Here is a 22,984-nt window from a genome sequence, read left to right as displayed (position 1 = left end):
TTATTTTGTAATATTTTTTATTTTATTTTTTTCAGCGTCCATGTTCTGCAGGGCGTAATATCATTGTAGGTGTGTGTGCAATGTCCAAAAAGTCTGTATCGAAGCCCATGAAGGAGATTTTAGAACGACTGACTAATTTTGAAAAGATTGAGATCTATGTTTTCCCAGAATCAGTCATTCTGAATGAGTCAGTTGAGAACTGGCCAGTTGTTGATGTTTTGATTTCATTCTTCTCCTTCGGCTTTCCGTTATCAAAGGCAATTGAGTACTACAACTTGAGAAAGCCGTACGCCATTAACGATCTGCAGACTCAGTATACTTTAATGGACAGGTACGTACATATGGATGTTATGTGTCCCATACCTTTGGTATTTTTGGAGTATGTCATTATAAAACTTAGTATTTGGTTGTAATTCCTATGTTAATACTTTCTCATGATAATGTTTTAGCTGATAATGTGTTTGATAATATTTGCGACTAATGGTTAATATCTCTACCAAATTGTTGCCATGTGTTAAAAATATCAAACACTACAACAGAAAAGCAAATATAGTTTGTAATTTTTATTTAAAAAAATTTTTTGCTTTTAAAATGAAGGCAAAGGTATTGCAGGTAATTATATGTTTTTGTAAGTGTTTATCTTTCTAGTAGATTTGTATGTTTGCAATAAAATAAAAAATATGTCTCTTCCAAATGTTCACTGATTTCAATGCTTTTTCTGTTTTTGAGCACATTATATTTTGCTTGTTGTTTAATACTAAATTAACAATTTTTGTTATTTTGATATTTTAGGAGAAAGGTGTATACAATATTGATGCAGGAAGAGATTCCCCATCCAAGATATGCTGTGTTAACTAAGGAGGGGGACGAAGTGACGTGTATGTTTGTAGTCTTATTTTATAGTCAGCTGAAGAATAAGATTTCATAGTTTAAATTAATTCTATTTTATATATCCCATGCACAAAAACTTCTCGCTACTCAGTTTATTTTTATTTATTTTAACATTGAATTTTAAAATTGAGTAATTAACTATACAACCAAATTACTATATAATATATAGTAAAAGTTCCGTCCGTAGCAATGAGAGTTTGTTCATATTTTAATGAACATAACAATGGCGGTATCAGAGAACATCATATAAGATGACTTCACTTTATATTATATTGGTACTTGGTTTTAATGAGTGGTACCGTTTCAAAACCAAAACAAAATTCTAAATTTAATATGATGTTATTAATAAGTATGTTTCAAATTTAATTAAGATGATTGTTTGTGACTTTGGGGTATGTACAAAAAACAACAACATGGCAAACTTTTGTGTAAACTGTTTAAAATTACAGGCGGAGGAGAATCATAGAATTTGACTCGGTCTCCATGGGGTATAAGGGATTTGTGTTAATGTAAGTAACTAATGTGATTAAAGTATTTTGCATGAAGGTGAGTTAATCTTATTTTCATTTCAGGTAAAGTGCATGAAACTGAAGATTCGATTGAAATTGATGGTGATGTCTTCCAAAAGCCGTTTGTGGAGAAACCTGTTGACGCCGAGGACCACAATGTCAACATCTACTTCCCAATAGCTGCTGGTGGAGGGAGCACGAGGCTGTTTAGAAAGGTTTCAGTTGATAGTTAACTCAGTGCTGTGATGTTAACAACAAGATAATAACAATTGACAAGACCATTTGACAGATTTGCTATTTTAAACTGGGATTTAAGTTATCCGTATTATTCTGTATTTATTACTATATTAAAGGGACATTCAGAGTTATCAGTATTTTGATGTGTATGTAAACCATACTCTGGTTTTGGGTTGGGTAAAACAAAAATTCATTAAAGTATTCCTTTCGAAATCAAAAAATTTCCATTAGTAGCAAGAGATCTTTTATATGCACTATCCCACAGACTACATAGCAAATACCACAGCCATTGATATATCAGTCGTGGTGCACTGGCTGAACGAGAAATAGCCCAATGGGTCCACTGATGGCATCAAGTAAGCACTTTACCACTGGACTACATCCTGCTCTTTGTGTGAAAATGTTAACCATTGTGAACAGTCATAACATTATTTGAGATTATTTGAGATTGTAAAATCATGAACTTTCATTATTATTATTTGGTCCCTTTTTGTTACTGACATTTTCGATTCATTTAAAAAAAGAAAGAATGATTATATTTTAGGTCAAAGATCGAAGCAGTTTTTATTCTCCAATGAGCCGAGTAAGAAAAGCTGGTTCTTACATTTATGAAGAGTTTATGCCAACAGATGGCACTGATGTTAAAGTGAGTATGATTTGTTATTTACGGTAAATTAGTTGAGTATTCTTTTAATTAATATGCCAGTTATTTACCGTTTCCCATTTGTCCTTCCCTCCTGTACCTTAATGTACCCCTTAAGATTATTTTTATTTATTTTCAAAAATATTTTTTCTGTCTTTTTTGTCATTACACTCTGTCCTTCATCCTATATCTTAAAATACGACTTTCAAGGTGGATTTTATAATTATTTACCTGCACTACAGGAGAGGTTACTAGTTACTGTTCACCTTACTCCATGTTTATAAAACGAACTTAAACTGATCTATACTCTAATAACCTACAAATTCTAGGTCATTTAGAGGCTTTTTATGAATTGTTATTGTAGCCTTTAGTGTGTTTACTTTGTACCCTATATTTTTGCCTGCTTTAAAAAAAGATGAACAAGGAAATCTGAAATGTCTCCATCCATCTCTTTAGGTGTCCGTCGCAAACTTTTGTTTCATTTATTTTACGGTGGTTGTCCTTTCTTACTGTTCATATTGGAAAGATTAACTGCTAAAGTTAGTTTAGTGTCACCTGTATTATTACCATCACGTCTGGGTAATTGTTGTTTGTCTGTTGGTAAGGTGTACACAGTTGGGCCAGACTATGCTCATGCAGAAGCCCGTAAGAGTCCAGCACTTGACGGCAAAGTGGAAAGAGACCAAGATGGGAAAGAAATCCGCTATCCAGTTCTGCTCAGTGCCAAAGAAAAAATGATTGCCAAAAAAGTGTGTCAAGCATTTAAGGTTTGTTACATAGGGATAATAAACATTATATTGGTCTGGTTATTGGATTTTATAGAAACAAAATTATATCTGGTGGACATAGTGTTAGAAAATAACATCCACTCTAGAATGAGAGAAACCCTTTGGTATAAAACTTAGCAAATAGATAGCAGCGTATTTGCATATCAATATTTATATTGTTTCACCTTTACAAAGTAAAATTTGGGTTATTGTTTTGCATTTAGATCAAGGGCCTAATTCACAAAGGTCTCTTAGGCTCTGTTGGACAACAAAGCATCCTCTTTGTAAGTTTTTTAACATTGCACAGTGAAGTAAGCCCCAGTTTCTTACAAACTAAAGATCTAGGTCAGTGAAACTTGGTTTATAGTTGCGCCTGTGGATGTTTATCACAGAGCACCGATAAGGTTTATGGTAGGTGAGACATTTAATTCAGTGGGATTCTTGTTTATATGTTGAAATTAAATGCATACTGTCACTGGTTTAAGGACCTTATTTCTCTAAAAATTGATAATAAATAAAAATTACATTAATTGTTGGAAACCAAATCTAGCTATCACATCACTTTAACTGAACCATGATGGAGTGAAATCCATGTCAACCCTCTTGGCAATTTTAGTTTTTGAATTATGGACCATTGGCATAATTCAATTATTTTTACAAAATATTAATAAATGGAGTATGGTGGTTATGAAGATGGTTGAATAAAATACATTTAGGGACAAATCAAATTATTTTTGTTCAGGTAATACTTTATTAGACCATTAAATAGGTCATTGGTCTGTGACAATATGCCTTTAAAGGTTTTACTGCAGCTGCTGTTCTTTTGTTTTACACAGACAGATTCATATTCTTCTAATAGTTGAATAAACAAAGTGTAGTGCCTTAAAAGCAGTTATCATGGTGTTTCTTTATATGGCTAGTTATCACAAGGTTGACTATTTAATATATCGTTTTACATATATTAAGTGATTTGCTTTGTTACCAACTTTATTAGCCCAGTGGTAAAATGCCTGTCTGATGCGAGGTCAGTCTAAGATCGATCCCCATCGGTTGAACCCATTGGGCTGTTTCTTATTCTAGCCAGTGTACCACGACAAAGTCTATTGGATGTTCTATCCTGTCTGGGATGGTACATGTCAAAGATGCCTTGCTACCGATGAAAAACTGGCAGGTTTTATCTCTAAGACTCTTATCTCAAAATTACCAAATGTTTGATATCCAATAGCAGATGATTAACAAATCAATGTGCTTTAGTAGTGTCATCAAAAACAAACTTTTACTGTTACTGACTTTTAAGTGGATTTATGTTTATATTTTCTGTTTTTGCAGCAAAATATTTGTGGATTTGACTTGTTGAGAGCCAATGGAGAGTCATATGTCTGTGATGTTAATGGTTTTAGCTTTGTGAAAACTTCCAGCAAGTATTATGATGACTGTGCCAAAATACTAGGGTAAGCTTAATATGAGCTTTGTAGCAAAACCTCATGTGTATTTGTAGTTGAGAAACTTTAAAGTTTTATGACAGTTGTAACAGGCAGATATTATTATTTATCTTTTTTTATAACTTTTTCTGTCTTCGTTAGTTTTAAGGTTGGCCCAAGATTGAGTATAATTTATTGCAATTTAATTGGCAAAATCCTGTGAAAACATTTTGTAAATCCCTTGCACCAAATTAACAGTGAATAATGCATAACCAATAAAAGATTCAAAAATGCATTTTTCCAAACAAATTAATTTGTATAACTACAGTATACCCTCGATTTACCGCCTACTGTGGTACCTACGTGATTTTGGCGTTATATCGAGTTGGCGTTAAAGTGAGGGTGCCAAGGATGCGCCACCAAACATATTTTCCATTTAATACATCTGCATGTATTAAATGTCATGCAGTTTGTTTAAAACGACAATAAACAAAAACAGAAAAAACAAGGTAACAAGTTAAACATTAATTTTAATTTGTCAAACAGGAATGAACATTGGAAATATAAAAACGTAAATAAATAGGCCTACGGTGAAACGGTAAAAAGTACAGTAAATTTGAATAGCACAGTGTCAAAGTCAGTACTTTTTAAAAAAGTCCAGAATATTTGTCTGCTGTGTGCTCAGAAGAATTAACTCGTTCACTCTTGTTTGGAAAGAAATCATCGAATTTACATCGGACTCAACTGAATGTGGATTACCTTCTATAAACCGAAGAACTGTTTTGATCGCGTCTCGCGCACATACCGCTGAGGGAACTTCTTCCGGTTCAGGGTCAGAATCGTCTTCCTGGTCGACACACTTTTCATCAGGTTTCTTCACACTTTGCACAATTTGTTCATCAGTAAGATTGGCGAATGTCTCGGTTTCTTTGTCAACATTAAGAAATTCATCAACACCCATTCTCAACTCTTCTTCAATGGCAAGTCTGTGTGTGACGTCACCAACGAGATCCCGCAAATATGTCAGTTCATCTGCTGTCCAGCTTAACTCATCGTGAGGCTCTCGTGGAATGATCCCTGTGTGGATCCAACAATTTTTTATCGTCGTTGCACTAACAATATCCCATGCTTGTTGCACAAAGCGAATCCCATCACAGAGTGGAAACTGGAGCTCTTTTCCCGTTTTGTTGTCGTCAATGCACTGCACAAGTCGTTGAAGTTGCATCTTTCTATACTGTCCCTTGAATGCTTGAATAATGCCAGCATCGAGTGGCTGAAGATGGCTTGTTGTGGTTGGTGGCAGGAAATGAATTCTTATGTTAGAAAGTTTCTTTGGAATGATGTGGCTAGGCGCGTTGTCCATGAGAAGCAGAATGTGTCTTTTCTGGCGCTTCATCTGGGTGTTCATGTTTTCCAAGTAATGTGCAAACAGCTCCCCGTTCATCCAAGCCTTTTTGTTAGCCTCATAGTCCACATACAAATTTACATTAAAGTTCTTAAAACACCTCGGCTTTGCAGATTTTCCTATCACGAGCGGTTTAAACTTGTCAGAACCATCGACATTGGTGCACAACACAATTGTTATCCTGTCCTTGAATTTTTTGGTGCCTTTGTTGTTGGTCGTCGTAGAGAGGGATCGATCTGGCAGCATGCGGTAGAAGAGACCAGTTTCATCAGTGTTGTAGACATCTTTTAAGTCATACTGCTTGATAATCTCACTGGCCTTGCTCCGTCCATCTGTAATCAGTTGTCTGTCAACACCGGCACTTTCACCTGAAATGACATGCTGGGCGATGTTGTGTCTTGCTTTGAATCTTTGAAGCCACCCGTTGGAATAGGCGAAGTCGGCAATGTTAAGTTCAGCACCAAATGACCTGGCTTTAACTCTTAGAATTTCGTCAGTGATGGGGACATTTTGAGCACGCGCATTACTGAACCACAAGAATAATGCTTCTTCCAAATTTGTATGCTTTGCCAATTTTAGTTTTTTCCGGGCCGGTTCAACGTTTTCATCTTCCCACTTTTCCTTCTGTAGTAAAATATCGCCCACTTTTCGTTGTTTCACTGGATACGCCCACAAAGCAGAAAAGTGGTTGGCAATGTCTTGCTGACTTTTAGATGAATTTAACTTCGAATATTTCACGGTTTCGCTCTTGCGAACTGGATCTAATAGGACACGTTTGCGTTTAGAATCCATTTTACTGCAATGAAATGCCTGATCGGTACCATGATATTTATCCCAAATGCTGAGTTGAAACTCGCATAGAGGCCCTGCTCTTAAAAAAGCTTTTCAATTTTCAATTCTTTATTCACTTTGAGCTTTGCAACTAACTCATCAGCTTATACAGCTTACACACAATAACAGTTAAAAAGGATGTTTCTTTATTTATTAAACGCGGGTCATACTTGATTAGGACTAAAACAACTGATGTTACGCATTTACCCAGAATGGCCCGATCAAATGCACCGATCAAATCCCTTATTGTCACATGATCATCAAACCGGTTTTTTGTCTGGTACCACTACTTCTTTGAACTGCGGGATCACTGCACTGACAACTAACTGTAACACAGTCAATCATTAGACAATACGAAAAGTAACAACTCCTGTAGAGCTTAATTACGGCCAATGTACTCCTGTCGAGCCGCTTGATTACAGCTAATTGGAGCACGGGCGATACAATCGAGGGACTGTAACATCTAAAATGCATTTTGTTCAAAAAGATGTTTGGCGGATGGCGGATAGCGAGGGTGGCGCTAAATAGAGGGAATTAACCAAGAAAACAAACGGTACTTGGAAGAAAGTTGGCGATACGAAAGGTTGGCGTTAAATTGGGGGGCGGTAAATCGAGGTTATACTGTATATGTTTTTTTAATGTAACCTTTCTCGTAAATCTTTTTATTTGACCTCTTATTCCTACCTTCTTTCAGTATAATGTAATAATAATAAAGCCATAAAATGCCTTCTACTAAAGTTGTAGGTTACAGGCTTGCAAGCGGGCCCTTATTTTCCTAATTTTCCTTATTTTTTGACAGCAGCCCTAATATTCCTTATTAAAGCTTCAAAATCCTAAAAAGCCCAAATGTTTTGGTGAAAATCCTAAATTTTCAATTTTTTTAATTTTTTGATAAATGCAACATAAAATAAGTGTTGGAATTAATTAAATCTAGCCTTAGTATACTTTCAGATAATGAATATGTTGAATTAATGTATTTCTCAGAAGACATCTTGGTGGTTATCAGCATCATATTCAGCATGGATTTGCACCATATCAGATTACTTTAATCTGGTTGTATTGATATGCTGAATATCGCTGTTGATGACTGTGACGGAACATGCTCTTAATTTTGTTTTCGCCTGTGGCGATATTAATTGTTTTAGAGGGCCGTGTGCAGTTCCAATATGCACTTAAGCCCAGGTGGGCAGTAGTTACATAATACCTCCGCGAGTGCGTTTTTGACGACCGTGATTTTGGCGACTAGGCATCAGCAAGTCTGGTTATCTAAGAAAAATATGCCGGCTTGGTCGCTGTGGAAATATCACTTGATAGGGGGAGGGCCGCGATGTACCCCCAGGCGATATTCGGGTTTTATAATAAATAGCTAGGGTTTTAGAGATATCAGGGAGAAACATATTGGAAGGCTTCCAGGGATCGTTGTCCGTCCGGACTGGTAATTATATATTTTCTGCTCTGTGTATAACCTTGATGTGATTGATGTGACTTTAAATATTTTAATACTGTATTATACCAATATTATTTAGACGGTGCTGCTGGTCATCTGACGCAGTAAACTGCAGGCTCACTGTCTAAATAATTATTAAAGCTTAGCCAGTCATCCTAGAGGACCTAGGTAAACTGTAGGTTATTGTCTTTATTGTGATAGGTATCCAGTATTAATTCTGTGTTACAAGGTTACTGAATGAGTAGTTAAGGGTTAATTAAAAATTAACCAGTTAGGAATAGAGCTGTAATTCCTTTATTAATTAAGTTCCCTGGAAGCGTTTCTCAATTATAACACGTGTGGGTGTTGTGTCACGGTGGAGTGATTACAATATTGTGTAAACTAGACACCTAGAGATTAACTAATTAAGTGATCAGTTCTGGGTTGTTATTATTTGTTGTTGTTAATTAACTACTGCGGCAGTACATTTGTCAGCGTAGTAATAATACAGATTCCAAAGTGTATTGTGTTTTTGTTGTGTTTTCTAGTGAACTAAACGTGCTATATTACATATACTTTATATATAGATCTTATCTCTGATCATACCTAGACGAGCCACGCGGGTTTTGAACTGCCCGATACAGAGAGATCTAATAGATATACAGTTAGGAGAGATATTGGGATAATCGTGTTTTATTCAGTTAGGGGTTTTATAGGATCCCCGTGACAATGACCATTGGCATGATCTTCTGAGTTGGTAATTAGCTTTTGTATTTATGTTCTCCCTGGAGGTGAGTACAGAATGTTTTTCTTTTATATTGATTATTGAATTTCAGTCCTTATTTTTGTCAAAAAAGTCCTAAAAATTCCTAAAAATAGCTCTTAGTTTTTAAGAATTTTGCCCTAAAAAAAGCCCTTATTTTTCACAAAATCTTGCTTGAAAGCCTGAGGTTACATTAATGCAAACTTAATTGTTTTGAAGGACGGTCTTGTTCTTTGTGAAAATCAGCTTGGAACTGGTACAAGTCATGATACTGCCAGAGGGTAAAAACGGATATAGCGCTATACCTAAATGTTTTTGCAGATTTTATTTTTTTAAAGGAACATTCCTGAGTTTGCCGAATTGTAAGATGTTTCCGACTAATAAAATATTTCTATGATTAAACTTCCATATTAAATATATTTTCTTGTTTAGAATATCAGTGTCTGTATACCTAATGTTTTTCTGGTCGTCTTAATATTTATAAGAAGCCAAAACTGGATTTCGTCTTCAAATAATTTTGTACGTACGAAAAAAAGAAAAAAAATCAGAAATAAAACAAAATTTAACCCAGTACAAATATTAGAATGATCAGAAACATGTTTAATTTACAGCCACTAACATTTTATGCAGAAAAATATATTTTATATTTAATTACAATCGATAAAAAGTCTCTTTTAGTCGATATCATATTAAACATTGCAGCGAACTCAGGAATGTCCCTTTAAGTTAACCTTTTGACAAAAATAATGGCTCTTATCATTACTGTATGATTTTCTTAACCCTAACCTTAAACCTAACCCATTTTCTTTCTGGGGGAGGCTGCAGTTGCATTCAGTTCCATAGTGCCATACCCCAAAAATGTCTTTCTTGCAGAAACCCTGCAATTTCTGTATTGAATACTAATCTACTTGGTTATGTTGATGTTGAGTCACACATCCCCTTGCTGTTGAATGTGACCTAATGTTGCTGTTTCCTACACTGCATTAATAAAGTTGTTTATGTGTTTGTTTTAGGACCATGATAACCCGGGCTCTTGCTCCTCAACTTCAGCTGGAGATACCATGGGTTCTCGGAGCAGCTCCAGAAGACATCCCTGTTGTTCCCACCACATCAGGGCCCATGTAATTACACCTCTTAAACAATCGGCATGTTCACGAAACCAAGGGCTCACTAACATTTTGACTGGTTTCCTCCCTAATTCTTTCTATCACACGCAGTTAATGTTGGTTGTAATTGTAAAACCCAGTCTATCATGCAACCGTGAGCACTTGGCCTGCTGGACATGTCTGTTGGTTTTAAAATACTGGTACAAAAATTAGCAGAGTTGGGGATTTGTTTTCACACACACGCAGATACACACACACACACACACACACATAAAACTGGACATGTACATAATACAGAATATGAATAAAACAGCAGCCTTTAAAAAACTAAACTTTTTGCTATACCTAAATCTTGAGCATTTCATTCTTAACTACATGTCAAACTTAAAACTATAACATACGTTTGTACATTCAACGTTCATAATACACTGTATTTCCAATTAACTGTTGCGTTTGTGTCTTTTCTTATTACTGTTTAATAAACATTTTAAGTGATGTAGTTTGGGTAAGTAATGTGTAGAATTAAAAAATAATGCTGATGTTTTTACAGGATGGAGTTGCGCTGTGTGTCCGCCATTATTCGGCATGGAGACCGAACTCCGAAACAGAAGATGAAGATGGAAGTTAAACATACAAAGTAAGGCATCTTTCTGTTTGTCTTACAGACCATATAAGCTATACAACACTGTTCTCAACCACAGGTCTTCTTCATCTGCCCATGTACAAGTAAAGATAGGTTTTTAGATCACTTGTTAAAACAAAGTTTCAATGTGTCGAGCATATGGTGATAAAAAGATGAAATTATAGTAACAAAAGATGGAATGAATTCTTATATTCAATATAACAGGATTGAATTTTTAATTAAAAGTGTACAATTGTATTTACATATTTATCTTGCATAAATTTACATAATATTATGTTTCTTGCAACATTGCACTATAAATTCAAACTTACATCTTTACCTTGAAAAATTGTATGTACTTGCATTTTAATTCAATATAAACACTTTTTTAAAAGTTTATTTTATAAGCAGTAGTCTCTTGCCCTGACTATTGCTTATTCCATTTGTTTTATTTGTAATTACTACAGGCAAACTTATCTTGACCTCTTTAGCCATGTTTAGTCAGAACATCTTGAACTCAAGAAATTGTTCAATGGCATAATTTTCACCCATATTTGAGATATTTTCAATATTTTATATTTTCGTGGCTGCCCACTTACCACTAAACCCACAAAAATAAAAGCCCTCAAATTTCCAGTGGGTTAGTGGTTAGTTGTTAGTGGTTAATAAATCATTGTGCTCTAATGGTGTTGTTAACCAAAACAAACTTTAATTTTCTACCAATAACTTGTATGTTTAACTCGTATCAACAATATCTGTGTCAATATTCTGTGTCTTCAACATCGAGATAACGAAGTTTGAATGTATATCTTTACGATTTTAGGTTTTTTGAATTGTTTGAGAAATATGGTGGATTTAAGTCGGCTCATTTGAAACTGAAAAAGCCGAAACAGTTGCAGGAAGTGCTTGACATAGTGCGCTACCTGCTGAGTGAGAACAAAGAGTTTGTAGATCCTGAGGTGGAGGAGAAAAAGGCCAAGTTACAGCAGCTCAAACTGGTCCTGGAAATGTAAGTATTCACAAGAGAGAGACACTTCTTTAGAATCATTTGTCTTCCTTCAAAAAACAACTCATTGGTATTGTCAAAAATGTACAAATATTTCTGAATGCATCAGGGTGTATACGTGGGGGTTTTTGGGGGTGTATAGTGGGGGGTTCCACTTCCCATTTAAACGAGTCACATCAGCACTTTGACTTTCCAAGACAATTTTTGTATGGCTCGGATTGCAAAAAAAAAAATTAACTGGTATACTTATACGGTACCTTAAAAACGTGTTACAATTATTGTATCAGATTATTGTCATACACTTCACAGTTTGATTATAGGGTGTATATCATCAAATAAAATCCCATAGACAATAGAGGTGTGCGGTATTACTGGTATACCGGTATTTTTTTCTGTCGTGGTACATACCGGTACGTTGTTTACTGTACCGGTATACTTCGGGACTTTCCGTGGACGATAACTTTACGGAAATTTCTGAGAAATAAATTATCAGTGTCATGAAACAAAATACATATTTTCGAGAAATTATTTAAAAAGCATCCAATGTTAATGATTGTTTGTGTTCCATTAACAAATCTTTTAAAAAAATAACGGAATTTCCCAAAGTATCTAGAATCTCAAAACGTTGCCGCTATCAAAAACATGGTAGATGACGAATTTGTTGTTCGCAACACACGTGCGATATTGGTCATTTGCAGGGCTCGCCCTGTTGTTCGTCAAAGTCGCAAATTACGAATAATAATAAAAATTGGCAATAGAATTTTTGATTTGGCGAAAAAAATTGAGAAAGTGTTTTAATGTTGATTTTTAGTCACCAAACAGGCTTTCAACCAATTTTGTTCGACAGATATGCCTCGCGATATGCATAAGCGCCATTTGCATGTCTGGGTGACCAGTCTACTATTCAATAGTGAACTGCTTCTCGTAAAGCTACAAAATGCGATTAAATAATATGAAATACTGTTCAAAACATGTTGCTTTGTTGATACTGAATGTTTTATTACTAGCTACAACAAGGTGTACCTTTTATTTGTCACGTTTCTAGCATTTTGTCGTATCAGCTAATGTTGTAAAATCTAGGTCATGTGGTTGAGTTAATTTTACTGAAGTGGGTACGTTGATGAGGATTACATATTGTTTCTCACATATATACATATTATTAGTAAAAAAATTCAAAGTTTACAGATTTAATTTTAAACATATTCAGTGGGGGAATTATAATTTATTGATGCTATGTCTACTGATATAATATTAGAAACGGCATGATACATGCCCCTGGCAGAGAAACATACAAAAGTGTTTTGAGACCAATAACATATAATGACGTTTTCTTTGTCTTTGTTTTGGGTGACTAGCTATAATCTTGAGTTGGATACGAAAACAATTATAAACAGTATTTAGTTTAAAACATACATATAAGTTAGGAGGAGGGGAGTTACGTACTTAAAACCCCCCCACGAAAACCCACGAAAGTTTTTTGTCATAAACGCTATGTCACGGCAACACTGTTTAAACTTTAACATATTAACGTAGGTAGTAATAGCTAGTTGAAAACACAAAACAATGATTATAAACTGATTTGAAATACGTGTGCTAGTAAACTTAGCTTAAAAAGCATGTCCCAAATGTCCGATTGTTACTCCGTAGGCAGCAATGGTTTGCTTGGACCTGTTCTCAAGTAACTCATTCCATCATAAGTGGTTAGCCTAAGAAGGCCTACTGTGATAGAGCTAAACAACATTTGGACAGTTACATCCGCTCTCTCAGTCAGAGATAACGAATACACAGAGTTTCTGCCTACCACCGGGCAGGCAAAAATTCACGCTCTAATATCATAATGATCCTATGTTTGTCATTAAATACCATTACATTGATATGGTTCGCTATAACAAATATTTCACATATTAATCACTAATGCACTAATGTTTCTAAACACGAACATGAACTAAATTCAAATTCAGTACGGTAATCCAGATAATAATGACTGGAATTGACACACTACATGATTTATTCAGACATTCATAGGTTTATGGAGTTTGTTTATTGTTGAAACTAAATTGATGTTAAGATGATTTAACTTGAACAGTAATACATTGTAGCAAATTGAAAACATAAAGGGACCTGTTTGCCTGGGTCATCAACTGAAGTAAAATTAGCTATATAAAAGTTACTGGTAGTTAATAACTACTGGTATAATTAAAATGGTGATAATAGAATACATTTGTTTAAACTTTTGTCATTTTCATTATTTTTCCAGTTCAACTGAACTACAGAATTTATTCATCTGTTATGCTTATTTCATTTACATTATAAGGTCTTAAAATACAACAAGGCTCTACAACTATGTTCTACCTATAAGTATTAGCTATTCTCTAAATGAGATGTTTAGTCCTGCTTAATGGTTACTCAACTTCAGAGGGAAATAGAGTGTAAACTGAATCAGTCAAAATCTCTACTGGTAGGTATTTTATTGTAGTATGTCATATTTGTTTGGCCCCTAAGTTCAAAGGCACATAGATGACATTGTATGTTGAGCAATTATTGTATCACTGATTCGCAGTGATTAGTATGATGTCATTACTAATGTGGTATACTGTGGTTACAAAAAACCGTGGTATATACTGTGGTACGTTTTTCTTCGTGGTACCCAACCCTAATAGACGACAATAATAACATATGTGACTAAAACTCCTACATGCAGCATGTCAATTGACATATATACCATGGATGTAAATACCACCACCCCTCACCCTTAAAGTAAATCAGAAAAAATTAGGGCTTAAGCTGCTTATTTCAGTTATAATGGACTACCATAGTTATGCAGAAAAATTGTCATGCTATTTTTAGGACCCCTGCACGTTTCAAGCACAATTATGGTAGTTGTTACCTTGATACTAGTTCAAATTAAATTACACGAATTTACTGGCCAGATAAACCCAACATTTTATCAACAGCAAACACACATTTGTCACCAATGGCAGGACTTGTGCTATTAACTGCACTATTAAAAGTTAGTTGCACATCGAACTTTGACCCAGCCAGATGTTATTAGTTGCACCTCGAACTTTGACCCAGCCAGATGTTATTTGCTTTAGTACTACCTATAATGGTAATGTGGATGTTTATCAGACACAGGATATTCCAGAATGCAAACAAAAAGTTTTGCCTACAGCGCAACTCCACCCAGAACACTTTATCTTTAATTGACTGGGTTCTCCTTAATTTCCACAAAGATACTTATTGATTTGACTACATATATGGAGTAGGGCATCAGTCATTTGAACTTTAATGAAACTGAAATAATATCTTTCTAATTGTTGTACAAACATAAACTTTTGGACATAATACAATATAGTCTGTAAGTGAAAGGTTCACCCTGATGCATTGTAAACAATGATTAATCAGTAAAGAACTTAAAAAAAATTAATTAATGATAATAATAATGTAATGTAGACAGAGCAATGATTATCAACATTGTGCATGACAGAGAAACACAATATTCTTTGGTAAAACATTTTGCGAGTAATGAATTTACTAATTTTAAGTTTTCAGGCATTGCATCAATGTTTATCCTGTATTCCTGACTTGATTTGTTTTTTTTAACAGTGTATATTTGTTTAGTTGATTAGTTGGTTTGTTTTGATAATTTCTGTTGTTCATAATTTTCCAAAGTGTGCACGGTTAGTGTTACAGTGAAATCTTACCTTAACAAATGTCTGATTATTCATGCATTAAAAAAAATATCCTCCTTTTATTATTTGTAAAATTTTATCCTTTTTTATTTTTATTTCTTGGTTCATGATATTTTTTTAAGTTCCCCCCATTACTAGATACTATCTAGATGGATTATGTTGTTGAGCATGTATATATTGATTTCTTTGTCAGTGATACATCCCTTCTTTCTAAATCATTGCACATGAATAATAATTGAAAATGGCAGAATTCTTTTAAATATAACACATGAAAATTCATTGTTGATACCATTGAATTTGATTTAACTTTTGCAGTCATATGGTTTAATAATTTAATGTCTTAACATTTTCTTACAGTTAAAATTTTGTTTATATCTTTCTGAGGTTTTTTTCTTTCTTTTTGTCACCCTTTCAAATGAGTTATTTTCATAAAACTATAAAGTTAAAAAAAATAGTTTACCCCTAAATTCATCAAATTAAAATGTTGAAATGTTTTTATTGGTTGCTTGACATGTAAGATTTTTGTTTTACATCAAAGTGTCTACAAGGTGAATGGCCAATTAAATTTGCAGGTATGGTCATTTTTCGGGAATAAATCGCAAGGTGCAGTTGAAGTACCAGCCCATGGGTCGTCCGAAACGCTCGTCAAGCGAGGAGGGTGTGTAACCATCACATTTCAGTCTCCTCTCTCTCTCATATCTCTCTGGCACAATGCTTTCTTTAACAAAATCTCTCTGCTTATGTTCAGCTCTACACACATTCTTATTTTCCTCCCATTTTGGTATTATTCATAATTAACAATTTAACTCTTTATTACTTAATGCATTTCTAAGAATAATTGCACGTGGATGTTAATTATTTTTAATACATATTTATTTTTATTAGAATCAAACGGAGCATATAATTGTAGAGAAATGTAAGTTTTATGAGTCAGATTTGTTTCTAAAACAATTACCCACAAACTAACAAAATATCTTCTGATAATACTTACGTGTATTCTGTAGTAGGTGGAATTTGGTAGAATAATTAACATTGCATTAATGTCAATACATTTTTTTTCGATATCAACACTTAGAGAGTGATCATTTGATAAATTTCACACTATACCAAAACATATTATTATCTTTAAGCAAATTCATTATACCAAAAACAGATACATGTGTTGCTGAGAAAAATAGAACCCTAAAAGTACTAATTCCTAATTGTATATTGTATAATAACTACAAAAACATTAAAATATCAACTTAGAGACACTCAACTACTAACAGTTTCAAACTGTACCTATAAAATTATTCTATCGTTAGTATTCAGTATGTTTAAACAAATAATTAAAAGGCATTAGTGAAAATCCTTGTTAAGAACAAAATTCTCAGTTTTACTCAGAATCTTTTCTTTTTTAAATTATTATAATAGCAATTTGGTACATTTCTCTTCCTTAATGATCAAACGTTTGTGAAAAAGCAGAGATTTTGTTACAGACAGCATGTATATGTAGTAGCCATCGCATGTCAGTGCATGAATGTTTATGTCAGTCATCTGCATGACGTAGGCACCCCTAGTAATGGCCGTTAGATGTTGGTTTTATCACATCACGCATGAGGCCTGCACATTTCACAGGACTGTGCCTCCTATATAGCAAGGACCGTGGAGTGTTGTGTCCACTTCCAAGATGCACATTCTACAGGAAACACTGCAATATGCCGAGACAGGCTTACTAATGAATATTTATTTCTTAGATTGCAGATAATTTGGTCACGAGGTTCACAAGTTTTAAGAGCTCAGTCATCTCACTTGTAGAATCTTTATCTTTGTGTGTTATCCAAATAAAATAAAAATAAAATATTCTTTTTCGCAATTTTTAATTTTTTTTAAATTTAGGTTTATTGATCAAGGCCCAAACTTTCGAAATTATCTTATTGCTATGATGTCATAAAGTCATCGGGGGCTATGTCTTGTCTCGCAGTGACTTCATAGCCTACTGTGTTTTTTACGATATTGTAGCGGTAAAATAGCTTTAAAAATTTGTAGCACGGTGACTTAAGTTTATCAAAATAATTTTAGGTGTAAGGAAGTCGAAATTTCTTAAACTTGTGTCTTGATATAGAATTTGAGTGATATATTTAACTCTCTCATTTTTCAACACACACAGGAAGATTCTATAACTGAAAATCTTTTTAGACATAGGCATCACTTTTTTTTTCTTCTTTTTTTTTAACATGTAGTTTGAATGCCATTTTTTTCTGTCCGTCTGTCTGTAGGTATGAGTTCACGGGGATTAATCGCAAGATCCAGTTTAAATACCAGCCCTGGGGCCGGCCAAGAGGCTCGTCCTCTAGCGATGGTTTGTAGCATTTGCGTATGGCTTGCTGCCATTTAGACGTTATTCACACTCATGTGCCACAGCCCTTTCATACTTTTATACTCAGAGATGAAAGTATTCCACAATTCCAGATTTTTTATCGTCTACAGTGTTTCCAGTTTTTTTTATGTTTGTCCCCAAAATGTTGTATTCTCCATCCAAATGCTACGTATAGTTTAAACTGATACTCTGCATACATTTTAGACCATTTCATTGTACAACCCTAACCTTAACACTTATCTTGGTAACGGACAACCAATATTAAAATTTATGTGGTTTTTTTTCCAAAACCACTTTCATCTCTGTTTTTTATAGTGCTGTTGAAACGTGTTCATTGTTTTGATGTTGCATGTCTTGAGCATTAGAATTATTGACATGATTCACAGTAAACCAGTTAGTAAATGTTGTGTATGCACACGTGTCGTAAACAGTTCATGCACAGATGTGTTTCATATTACATATACATGTACCATGTGGGTTTTTTGTTGAAACTGATATAACTAATTGATAATTTCTGATAATACTTGGCTCACTGAAAATCACTGTTTTATATTTTTATACTTTCACTTTCTAATAAATAGAATATCAAGAACATGCTTAGTTTATAACTCATGACAAAAACAGAATGAAGTGTATGCTTGTGTAATATTTGTTAATTTGTTGTGATGGCTTGGTCATACATGTAGTTCTTTTGTTATTGTAGTTGTTTGTTTTCTTGGTGTTTAAAAAAAAAAAAAAATACTGCTACATTAATTAAACATCCATTGGTTTAAGGCCAGTTACTTTATTCTGTAATTCATTTGTTTAGCAGTTAACGTTGAATTATTTTCCAAGCATGATGAGCTGTACTGATAGCTTCAGTTTTGAATTGCTTTGAAATATGTAATTCAAATTGGATTGCCTAATGTGGGTTTTTTTAATACATTTGTTGCACCATATTGTAACTATAAATAGCTTTTTAAAATCAGTGATAGTCTTTCTAAAAAAGGCATTTCAGTGTATCAAATAAGCTTTAAAGGGTGAATAAAAGTAAAAACTGTTTTTAGGTTATCGAAACCAACTATGGTACATGGAGAGCCTGCTTTGTTTTTGTTTTTTTATGTGAATCAAATTTGGTGGGTTTTTCCAGTGCCCCATAGAAAATGGTTTCAATCCAGACTAAAAAGTTTAATTTGGTAACTGATGTGGACACAAAATAATTGTGCAAATCACGTCATAATGTTTATTAATTACCAATAAATAATTTCTTGAAAACAGTTAGATTTTTCTTTCAATACCATTAAATATAAATGTGCAATACATGCACAGGAACCTTTTTCTGTGAGTATTTATTTAAAGTGTAAGTAAGGTCTTTGGCACATGTCATGGTGTTATGTTACACAGAGTTCTGTAATCTGATTTTTTTTGTCTTCTTTTTTCAAAGCTGCAGTCTCCCTTCCCCTTCGGATAAAAATATAATAATCCTTTTCTAAGGTCATTATAAAATAAATGCTACGTTATTCATCTCCGCCTGCCTCATGGATAAAGGCCTATCTCCGTTTTATTTTGTTTGGGCAAAAGAAAAATGTTTGCCCTATATGCAATATTTCCAGTGTGTTGAAAATTAAAAATAAATTTTCACCTTCTGTCCTCATTTGAAAAAAAAAAATTGGTTCAAAATCTATACCGAAGTATACTACAAAAAATGTATTTTTTTAATAAATAATTTCTGTTTGATTTGGTAAAAGTCTTTTCGAAATAACCCCAAAAAAACCTTTTTGTGTACAATTTAGAAAATAATCGGCTCAAAAATAAATAACTTGTAGTAAGCTTCATAGTATGAAAATAGGCATTCCGTATAGCATTTATTTTATAATGGTCTAATGCAGAACTATATTTTCAACTTTTTTTAGCATGTTACACAAACAATAATTTCTAACATACCAGCCTTGGTGGCGTCATAGTTAGGCCATCAGTCTACAGGCTGGTAGGTACTGGGTTCGGATCCCAGTCAAGGCATGGGATTTTTAATCCAGATACCGACTCCAAACCCTGAATGAGTGCTCCGCTAGGCTCAGTGGGTAGGTGTAAACCACTTGCACCGACCAGTGATCCATTTGTTCAACAAAGGCCATGGTTTGTGCTATCCTGCCTGTGGGAAGCACAAATAAAAGATCCCTTGCTGCCTGTCATAAAAGAGTAGCTTATGTGGCAACAGCGAGTTTCCTAAAAAAAAAAACCAGTGTCAAAATTACCATATGTTTGACGTCCAATAGCCGATGATAAGAATGAATGAATGAATGAATGAATGTTTAACGACACCCCAGCATGAAAAATACATCGGTTATTGGGTGTCAAACTATGATAATGGAAATGAATAAGGTGATGATCAACATCAATATAAAAATTCAAGATATAAATAAAAACGGTGTAAAGAACTGTGCAAAAATACATATACAAATATCACAGACAGATACTGACTTTTACTCTAAACTTCAATTTGTGCTGTATTGGCCATTCTCAAAGAGAATGTTACACCCCTGCACCACGGTGAGGTTACAGCACGCGCAGGGGCCGATGATAAGATAAAAAATCAATGTGCTCTAGTGGCATCGTTAAAATAAAACAAACTTTTTTAATTTCAAACATATAATAGCGTACATGGGAATTTTAGGAATCACATTCTATTCATAGTTCCCTGCCAGATAATATCTGTTTTTGTCTATTGGATCTTAGTGCTTTTGAATGTGACCATGGTCAAAGAAAAATATTAAAATTGATAGTCTATTCTAAATTGGGTGGGATGTAGCCTAGTGGTAAAGCACTCACTTGATGCACATTCAGTCTGGGATCAGTCCCCATCGGTGGGATCATTTGGGCTATTTCTTGCTCCAGCCAGTGCACCATGACTGGTATATCAAAGGCCATGGTATGTGCTAACTGTCTATGGGATGGTGCATATAAAAAGATCCCTTGCTACTGACTGATATATAAATTTAATGGGTTTCCTCTCTAAGACTATGTCAAAATTACCAAATGTTTAACATCCAATAGCCAATGTAATTAATAAATCAATGTTCTCTAGTGCCGCCATTAAACAAAACTGAATTTAAACTTTGAATGTGACCATAGTCCAAGAAAATTATTAAAGTTAATACTCTATTCTAAATGTTTAAATATTAAAAATATACTGTTGAGACTGCAACTTTAAAGATGATTGAGGAAAACATTATTTGTTACAGTCTTTAGAGGAACATATTTCAGTTACATTCCTGATTATGTTTACATTAAAAAAACACCCTGAAGCAGATTCTTTTTGCATTTACTTGTAGCTTAAATAACTGATATATGTTAAAAGACTGAAGTTCCTTTGTTGGTTGGTAGGAAGCCATACTTTCCTATAGATAAATACATGTAGATTTGACACATCTACACAGTGTAGTGCTGGATTCTCACAGCAACAAAAAGACGGTGTTGTTTTTGGAAATTAGCATATTCAAGTGTCTGTTCACAGTAGTGCTTGAATATTATACAGTGAAACGTGTCTAAACCAGACCAAACTGGGGATCAAATATTTATCCAATTTAGACAGGATCCAGGATACAGAGGGTCCTGTTTTTTAATTTAAAAAATATGGGACCATGAGACTTGGCCGGTTTCGACAAGATTCCGAAATGTTCAGGGTCCAGATTTGACAGATTTCACTGTACCTCTTTATGACTTAAAATGTTAGTTAAACTAAGAATTATTTAAAATCCCAGTTAAACTAAGAATTATTTAAAATCCCAGTTAAGCTAAGAATGATTTAAAATCCTAGTTAAGCTAAGAATGATATAAAATCCCAGTTAATATTTTACTAACAGTAGACTACGTTTTGTGTCCCAGACAGGGAAGGACACAGCTCAGCAGAAGAACAATAGCCTGAGTTGTGATGGGTCATATGATCAGTTGTCCTCGGTTGACCTATCAATAATTTTTACCATCATAACCTGTGTCCCATGTATGATATATCACTTGTATGTGCTGTCCTCTTATTGTCTACCGGCCTCGGTGGCGTCGTGGTTAGGCCATCGGTCTACAGGCTGGTAGGTACTGGGTTTGGATCCCAGTCGAGGCATGGGATTTTTTATCCAGATACCGGCACATCAATTCCATATATCCAGCAAGTGCACCACAACTGGTATATCAAAGGCCATGGTATTGTGTGATCCTGTCTTTGGGATAGTGCATATAAAATATCCCATGCTACTAATGGAAAAATGTAGCAGGTTTCCTCTCTAAAGACTATATGTCAAATTACCAAATGTTTGACATCTAGTAGTCAATAATTAATAAATGAATGTGCTCTAGTGGTGTTGTTAAACAAAACAAACTTCTATTCCATATAATGCATGTAGTCTATTATTATTTGCGTCCGACCTCGTCGTTTAAAGGGGGCGGGATGTAGCCCAGTGGTAAAGCACTCGCTTAATGAGTGGTCGGTTTAGGATCGATTCCCGTTGGTGGCCCCATTGGGCTATTTCTCATTCCAACCAGTGCACCATGACTGGTGTAACAAAGGCTGTGTATGTACTTTCCTGTCTATGGGATGGTACATATAAAAGATCCCTTGCTGCTAATTGAAAAGAGTAGCCCATGAAGTCAATAAAATGTGTTGAGTGCGTTGATAAATAAAACATTTCCTTCCTTTTTTCGTCGTTTAAGGGGAACTTTTACTCCAGCTCACCATTACTTCCTTGAGACTAGTTAAACAACAGTAATGTTTAGCTCCCCTTAGCTTGTGAATTTATATGCTGTCAGTATGATCATATCTTAAATGGCTTGCAATAATCTAAGTTAGGGAAACGATTAATCACTCCATTCAAATATATTTTCATGGCAAGGTTTGTTATGTGCTTGTAATGAACGTGTGTAAGCGACTTGCCAACTAAAAGTGAAAATCTATTCTGTGGTTTGATGAAACAATGTCCTCGTATGGAAGTTTCATAGACAAACTGATTTACTCATTAATTAACTTAAATTAAAATGTTAATAAACATGAAAAATATATATAATAAAGATAGCTATTTTACTTTAAATGTTTGTGTATATTATTATATAAGGTACCGTAAAGATAACAAACAAAAAACATTCTTGGTTGAAATTCTGTTATAAGATTCTAGTGAAGCTTGTTCATGCACTGAGATTCCATCCTATGTTATATCAAATAGTGGTAGCTTAAAATTTGTTTCTTTGCAGTGCACTTTTCATTGCCTTAGTATTCCATACACAGCTGCATTTTGCATATTTTGTGATTGACAGTGCTAGCTTATTTCTGTTTATTCTCT

General features: G+C 34.2%; 1 protein-coding gene across 9 annotated transcripts in view; it reads left to right on the top strand.

The window, feature by feature from the left end:
- The window catches only part of LOC121382558 (inositol hexakisphosphate and diphosphoinositol-pentakisphosphate kinase 2-like), a 122,585-nt gene that overhangs the window by 9,862 nt on the left and 89,739 nt on the right, over positions 1-22,984 (top strand). For 7 of the 9 annotated variants that reach the window (XM_041512023.1, XM_041512018.1, XM_041512022.1 and 4 more), the window contains exons 3-12: positions 36-331; positions 793-878; positions 1,464-1,615; positions 2,182-2,283; positions 2,886-3,047; positions 4,377-4,498; positions 9,907-10,014; positions 10,550-10,636; positions 11,445-11,630; positions 15,892-15,977. In XM_041512023.1, the coding sequence (XP_041367957.1) occupies positions 36-331; positions 793-878; positions 1,464-1,615; positions 2,182-2,283; positions 2,886-3,047; positions 4,377-4,498; positions 9,907-10,014; positions 10,550-10,636; positions 11,445-11,630; positions 15,892-15,977 (1,387 nt within the window). Of the gene's footprint in view, positions 1-35; positions 332-792; positions 879-1,463; positions 1,616-2,181; positions 2,284-2,885; positions 3,048-4,376; positions 4,499-9,906; positions 10,015-10,549; positions 10,637-11,444; positions 11,631-15,891; positions 15,978-17,577; positions 17,661-22,984 lie in introns of all 9 variants that reach the window. The other 2 variants (XM_041512024.1, XM_041512019.1) reach the window with 1 other exon arrangement.

This window comes from Gigantopelta aegis, chromosome 10 (assembly GCF_016097555.1).
Source record: "Gigantopelta aegis isolate Gae_Host chromosome 10, Gae_host_genome, whole genome shotgun sequence".
In the NCBI taxonomy this organism is placed as follows: Eukaryota; Metazoa; Mollusca; class Gastropoda; order Neomphalida; family Peltospiridae; genus Gigantopelta; species Gigantopelta aegis.
This window is presented reverse-complemented; position numbering and strand designations above follow the sequence as displayed.